This window comes from Podarcis erhardii (assembly GCF_964252035.2).
Source record: "Podarcis erhardii genome assembly, chromosome: 15".
NCBI classification, from domain to species: Eukaryota; Metazoa; Chordata; class Lepidosauria; order Squamata; family Lacertidae; genus Podarcis; species Podarcis erhardii.
This window is the reverse complement of record NC_138505.1, coordinates 28,233,187-28,240,642: the sequence shown is the minus strand read 5'-3', so window position 1 is coordinate 28,240,642 and position 7,456 is coordinate 28,233,187. Positions and strand designations below refer to the sequence as shown.

General features: G+C 45.6%; 1 protein-coding gene across 1 annotated transcript; it reads right to left on the bottom strand.

The window, feature by feature from the left end:
- Window positions 1–1,073: 1,073 nt before the first annotated feature.
- LOC309329733 (uncharacterized protein) lies at window positions 1,074–6,938 on the bottom strand (the record flags this gene model as incomplete). Its single annotated transcript, XM_081840746.1, has 5 exons — window positions 6,806–6,938; window positions 6,343–6,659; window positions 5,871–5,940; window positions 4,283–4,591; window positions 1,074–1,450 (listed from the first exon to the last, which is right to left on the bottom strand). The coding sequence occupies exons 1-5, from the start codon at window positions 6,849–6,851 to the stop codon at window positions 1,074–1,076; spliced, it is 1,119 nt and encodes a 372-aa protein (XP_081696872.1). The 5' UTR covers window positions 6,852–6,938.
- Between the last annotated feature and the right edge of the window lie 518 nt (window positions 6,939–7,456).

Genomic DNA, 7,456 nt, shown 5'->3' with positions numbered 1-7,456 from the left:
AATATAAATAACAGCAGGGACGTTGGGTAACCTCGTCCCTTTATATATCATACATAAAATGTATCTTTTCATTTGTGGACAACAGACCAAGCGATGGAGTACCGTGTATCATTCTGTTTTTGTTAAGATTTTGATGGTTTTAGCATATACACTGTGGCAAGGGTCTGTGTTGTCTTCGGAGATGACTCTGACTGCAAGTGGGCTGGCTTGCCTCCATGATTGAGGGGGCCGTGGCCATACGACATGCACACGACATGCATGCATGCCGTGTGACATGCTGACATCATGCATGCACACTGCAGAATGCCTTTCCCCATGTACGCCCACTCAACCCTGCAAAATCAGCGCTGTTATGCATTTAGAAAAAAACCTTTTTTTCATGTGGCAGCACCAAAACTTTGGAATTCCCTGCCTATTGACACCAGCAGTACCTTCATTGCACTGTTTTTGGTACCTGTTGAAAATATTTTTGTTTAGGCGAGCCTTTCTGGGTGGAATGCTGACATGGGTTTTAATCTCTTTCTAGCTTATTGTTGATTTCAATTGTTTCTGAAAGTTTTGAATAGGAGTTCAAAACAGTTTCTTGCGGATAATTTCATTGATTTATTGTGATTTTGTTAACCACTTTGAGGCTTCATTATAATCAAGAGGTGTATATAAATCTTGTGAAATAAAATTTTAAAAAACAGAGCAGTTTGTTAAAACTGACTGTTCTATCTCTACTGTTGGAAGATGTATGCTTCCAAATAAAAATGGCGGGGAGAGTACTGTTGCAATCAGGTCCATAATAATCTGGCTGGTTCATGTGAGAAAAGCATACTGGACTAGGGGCTTATCCACACTTGTCCTGTGTCTAAAAAGCAGAGGTCCATGGGGAATATATCCAGCCTCATATAACTCTACTTAATGCACAATACCAGTAGCAGTAAAGCTCTGCTGGATGAAATTTTCATAGCCTCTGGTCTAATTTTTTGGGAACCCTGCAATGTGTTTAAGTTTTTACTCTGCTAACTATACAGGAATCTGCTCTGGATCAATACTGAGTAGAATTCCATGACATATCTCTAGTGATTCTAAGCTGCCAGATGTGAAGGAGGAAGGTGGAAGGTTTTTGTCTCAGTTCCCCATAAGACTTGATCACTGTGCCACAAGCTGTAGCTGTTAAACCAAGCCCCACAGTAATAGACAGCCTCGTCTTCAGTCTGGAGGTTGGTGATGGTTAAATAGCCAGTATTCCCAGAGACAGAAGCGGTGAATCGATCAGGGATCCCTGTTCCTCTGCCGCAACCATTACAGTGCACAAAGCGAGGGGCCTGCCCAGCTTTCTGTTGATACCAGTGAATATAGCTGCCGCTGGGACTGCTGCTGGCAGTGCAAGAGAATTTAGCTGTTTGTCCTGGGGACAAAGACTCCGATGTAGGTTGCGTCACAGTATGTTGAGAAATGACACCTTTGCAAAAAGAAAAAGAAAGAGAAGATATTGATTCAAAGGATTTTCTCACAAACATCCTAAAAGCGGTATGATAAAGGCAAACTACAGTTGGTGCTAATTTGCCCAGAAGCCAGTGGAAAGGCAATCTTCCACATCCTTACCTGAGAAATAGCCAAGAAGTGCAAGGAAAGACAGAGCCCAGGCCATGTTAAGCTCTCTAAATGACTTGGGCTTTCTCAACAAAAAGGTTAAGCAGCAGGGACCTTCCTGTTTCCTTCTATACCCTGCAGGAACAGAAGAGGAAGGAGCTGTCCTATAAAGATGTTGACCCTCGCTGGCTTTGCCAGAAATGCCTCTTCTCCTCTTCTGAGAAGGCGGGACATTTTAGCTCAGCCAGTGAGCAGAGAATATATTTGCATAAAGGAGAGTTTTAAAAGAAGACGATGGAAGGGTCATGGCTTTGCCCTGGAATGGGAGTAATATATAGTTTATGAATAAGAATAGGAAGAGGGGAAATGTGATGTGTGGGTGTAACTGTGGGAACTGTCTACTTTCCTGTTAATAGTTACTCTCTCCCAGTGCCGCAACCTCATAATAGCCTTTGACTGGACTTAACCGTCCAGGGGTCCTTTACCTTTTACATTTGCAAGTCGAGGTCCTCCAATCCACCCCCAAATGCTTCACACTTCACACATAATTTTTGGTTTAAGGTTTTTGGCATAATTTTGGCCACAACTTTATTAAAATACATAACTGTGAGTGGTTGCTTAGGCATTGGTTATGACTATCTGTCCCCACGCCTTGGGGCAGAACTGACTTCCGGATTCCAGCGAAAGCCAGTAAGGGAAAACAATATTGGGGAGAGCATGGAGCCGGGCACCAAACCCTCATGCTCCCTGGGACTTGCACGGCCCTAAGCCCCCTTCAGGGGTACGGATGAAAGAATGGCAAGCCCCTGGATTGCTTTAACGGAATTCCCTTTCCGCAGCAGTATTGGAGGGGCTGGCACCGCCAATCCTTACCCCTCTACCAACCAATTTTTTAACCAATGCCTAACCGCAACCTTACAAGTTGTGATGATTTGCTACACAGTAGGCAAAAACCAAATGGCACCAGCCAATCAGCCAACTGGACAAAATTCCTACCAGGCCCCTGCCCCAAAAGCAGGCAACCCCATGACAGGCAGAGCAAGGTCAACCAAGATTCCTAAAATTAGGGTGGGTGGGCGGGTGATCCAATGCACACAGCAAAAATGCCTAGTCAGAGTTGCGTGACTTCATTTTATAACCTTTGGTCCAACCCCCTAAATGGCAACACCAAAATTTGCCCAACAACCCAACCGCCCAATCACTGCGGATGGTCATCCAAACTACACCGCCCAGCAACAGAGGGGTGGCCTTCCAGACCCCACCGCAACACATGCTCTCTATTAATGAGAACACACTTTAGTAATCTAAATGCTAAAGAGTCATTAGGAGGGGGCTGGGGCTGAGAGCTTCAGGTAAAGGTAGTTGTTGTTTTTTCTGCGGTCCATGCTAAAGAAGGACACATTTTTCATCTCAAATATAAGTAAGCTTGCTTTGTGACAGCCATTGTAGTGACCTCAATAGAAAACCAATCAAACAAGTTCAACAAACAGAGTGCCAATAAATGGAAACCCAGGTGAGAGAAACAGTCAAACCTTCAAAAAATAGAATGAATGGGGAAATGAAATGAATCTGTCTGCACACATCTCCCAGTAAACTGAACAGGAAGCGCCAGAAATGGAGCCATGAATGGGAGTCTTCTGCTTCACTTCACATCACAGGTGCCAGGGCACAGGCCATCTCTCGAATCCTCTTACGTACCAAATGTGGGAGATGTTGAGCAACACAGCCCCCTAAGGGTGAACTCTAGAATAGCTGGTATTGTGCATGGAAACGTTGTTCACCTTCCCGCTGCAGCAGTACCTAAACCACTGAGCCTCTTGGGCTTGCTGATCAGAAAGTCGGTGGTTTGAATCCCCATGACGGAGTGAGCTCCTGTTGCTCTGTCCCAGCTTCTGCCAACCTAGCAGTTCGAAAGCACACCCGTGCAAGTAAAGAAGTTATGCACAGCAGCATGAACACTCGTGGTGTGTAAAAGGAGACCTAATGCTCTTTATCACTGCTCCAGCATTAATAATGGGCCTCAGCCCAAGGAGCATTTCCACCCCTATTGTTCAGCCATGAAACTGAGGTCCAGCTCTGAGGGCCTTCTGGTGGTTCCCTCACTGCGAGAAGTGAGGTTACAGTGAAACAGGCAGAGGGCCTTCTCGGCAGAGGCACCTGCTCAGTGGAATGCCCTCCCACCAGATGTCAAGGAAATAAACAACTATATGACTTTTAGAAGACATCTGAAGGCAGCCCTGTTTAGGGAAATTTTTAATGTTTGATGATTTATTGCATTTTTAATATTTGTTGGAAGCCACCAAGAGTGGCTGGGGAAACGCAGTCAGATGGGCGGGGTATAAATAAATTGTTGTTGTTGTTGTTGTTGTTGTTGTTGTTGTTGTTGTTGTTGTTGTTATATTTGAGTGAGAATAGGCTTTTCCAGAACACCTTTGTCTGACATGGAATGTTTAAGTTGTTGTTCACAATCAGTTTCCCTTCCCAGAACTGCCCTTTGGGACATCGTCCCCCAGGAACAACTGTTTAGCACCACCTGCAGCTTCCGGACTAGTCACAAGGGTAGTCTCACATAGAGAGCATTTCAGTAATACAGCCTTACATTTAAGAGTACTGTTACTTTGTCTGCTCAGTGGTGCCTTCAGAGCTATGAAGGAGGAAGAGTAAAGGTTTTTTGTCTCAGTTCCCCATAAGATTTGATCACTGTGCAACACGTTATAGCTGTTAAACCAAGCCCCACAGTAATAGACAGCTTCATCTTCAGCCTGGATGTTGATGATGGTTAAATAGCCATTGGTTCCAGTGGCAGAAGCAGTGAATCGATCAGGGATCCCTTCTCCCCTGCTGCCACCATTAACATGCACAAAGCGAGGGGCCTGCCTAGATTTCTGTTGATACCAGAAAATATAGGTGCCACTGTGACTATCGCTGGCTGTGCAAGAGAGTTTAGCCATCTGTCCTGGGGACACAGACTCAGAGGCAAGTTGAGTCATTGTATGTTGACAAAGGACACCTTTTGCACAAAGAAAAAGAAGAAGACATTGATTCACTTATTTTGCTAACAAATATAAAAAAAAAAGCTATGTAAGGGGCGTCCTTCACATCCTTACCTGACAAATAGGTGAGAAGTGCAAAGAAGGAGAGAGGCCAGGCCATGGTGAGCTCTCAAAAGGCGTTGGGGTTCCTCAAATAAACAGTGAACTGTCAGGAACCTTCCTTCTGCTATTTTAGATCCCCTCAGGAACTGAAGAGGAAGGGTCTCGCATATATAGCAATAGACACCTATTGATGCATTGGCTTTGCAAGAAACGCCACACCTTTTCTGAGGAGGTGTGACATTCTAGACCAGCCAATGAGGACAAGATATTTGCATGAGGGAGAGTTCTGGACAGGGATAGGACTCTGCAATATTCTGCCAATAATAATAATAATAATAATAATAATAATAATAATAATAATTTATTTATACCCCACCCATCTGGCTGGGTTTCCCCCGCCACTCTGGGCGGCTTCCAACAAAATATTAAAATACCATAGACAATTAAACATTAAAAGCTTCCCTAAACAGGGCTGCCTTCAGATGTCTTCTGAAAGTCAGAGAGTTGTTTATTTCCTTGACATCTGATGGGAGCACGTTCCACAGGGCAGGTGCCACTACCGAGAAGGCCCTCTGCCTGGTTCCCTGTAACCTCACTTCTTGCAGTGAGGGAACCGCCAGAAGGCCCTCGGTGCTGGACCTCAGTGTCCAGGCTGAACGATGGGGCTGGAGACGCTCTTTCAGGTATACTGGGCTGAGGCCATTTAGGGCTTTAAAGGTCAGCACCAACACTTTGAATTCTGCTCGGAAACGTACTGGGAGCCAATGCAGGTCTTTCAAGAGTGGTGTTATGTGGTCTCAGCAGCCACCCCCAGTCACCAGTCTAGCTGCCGCGTTCTGGATTAGTTAAAAGTGGCATGGCTCCCTCCCCCCTCCCCCCAGGAAGCAGTGCGGGGAGCCACTTTGCCAGCAACCTTCCCCCTTCATTTATCATAAAGCCGCAAATATAAGCTTCAGTTTAACTTTTCCAGATCAGAAATTGGGGGGGGGGGGACTGTGACTTATATTCGGGCCAATGTGATGATGGCGATGGTAACGATAGTGATTACTTTTCCCATCTGACTGGGTTGCCACAGCTACTCTGGGTAGTTTCCAACATATATAAAAACACAATAGAGCATTATACATTTTTTTTTTAAAAAAAAAACTTTCTCCAGGGCTGCCTTCAGATGTCTTCTAACGGTTGCGTAGTTACTGATCTCCTTGGCTCGGGGATTGCATAACTCCATACCAACCAACATTCCTTTGATTAAAATAGGGATGTCCTAAGGAAAAACAGGGCATTCCAGGATCAAATCAGAAACCGAGACAGCTTCTATAAATCCAGGACTAGAGGGGACTTTCACCTGATCCAGTAAGACTCTTCTTGTGGTCCTATTGCCTTGTGACCTTCCATTTCTTTCTTTTCTTTTTTCTTTGGGTGGAAGGGCAGAATGGAAATTAAATATGTAAAGTGGTAGTAGGGTGTGCTGATTTGTGCATGGAAGATGGGGCTGACCTCAATGTAAAGAACTGGTGGGAGCCAGGGCAATTTCTGTTTCCTTCACCTATGTCCTTCCCCCAAAAACAAAAACCAACTTCAGGAACAGATCACATTAATATATATTCTCAACTCCCTTCTATGACAGAGGAAGACGGAAGGTTTTTGTCTCAGTTCCTCATCAGACTTGATCACTGTGCAACAAGCTACCGCTGTTAAACCAAGCCCCACAGTAATAGGCAGCCTCATCTTCAGGCTGGATGCCAGTGATGGTTAAAAAGCCAGTGTTTCCAGAGAAGGAAGCAGTGAATCGATCCGGGATGCCTTCCCCCCTGTTGCTGCCGACGTACTGCACATAGCGAGGGGCCTGTCCAGGTCTCTGCTGATAAAAAGCAACATAGCTGCTGCTGCGACCATCACTGGACGTACAGGAGAGTTTAGCCGTTTGCCCCAGGGACACAGTTTCAGAGGCAGGCTGAGTCAGAGTACGCTGTGAAACGACACCTTTGTGGAAAAGAAAAAAGAATAAATTGACCTTGATACATTCCTTCTGCTCCTAAATATCAGGCTGGCACTGTGATAAAAACACAATATAAATAGTTCTGCAATGGGCTAGAGCCCAGTGGAAAGGGAGTCCTCTACATTGTTACCTGAAAAGTAGCTGAGAAGTGCAAGGAAGGATAGAGCCCAGGCCATGATGAGCTCTCTAGAGGAACTGGAATCTCTCTCGAGAAACAGATCACTGGCAGGGATCTCTCGGCTTCTCTTTTAAATCCCCTCAGAACTGCAGGTGGCGTTTCTGTCATATAAAAGGATCGGCACCCATTGGCTTTGCTAGAAATGCTAATCTTCCTCTGAGGAGGTGGGGCATTCTAGCTCTGTCAATAAAGAGAGATGGTGTTTACATGAGAGAGGTTATTTTTCAAAGAAGCAGGAAGGCTCCTGGTGTGGGAGCAATATGTAGGTTCTGAAGCATCACACAGAACTATGAGTAGAGATGGAACAAATAAGGTAAAGGTAAAGGGACCCCTGACCATTAGGTCCAGTCGTGGCCGACTCTGGGGTTGCAGCGCTCATCTCGCTTTATTGGCCGAGGGAGCCAGAGTACAGTTTCCGGGTCATGTGCCCAGCAGCACTAAGCCACTTCTGGCAAACCAGAGCAGCGCACAGAAATGCCATTTACCTTCCCGCCGGAGTGGTACCTATTTATCTACTTGCACTTTGACGTGCTTTCGAACTGCTAGGTTGGCAGGAGCAGGGACTGAGCAATGGGAGCTCACCCCGTCGCAGGGATTCAAACC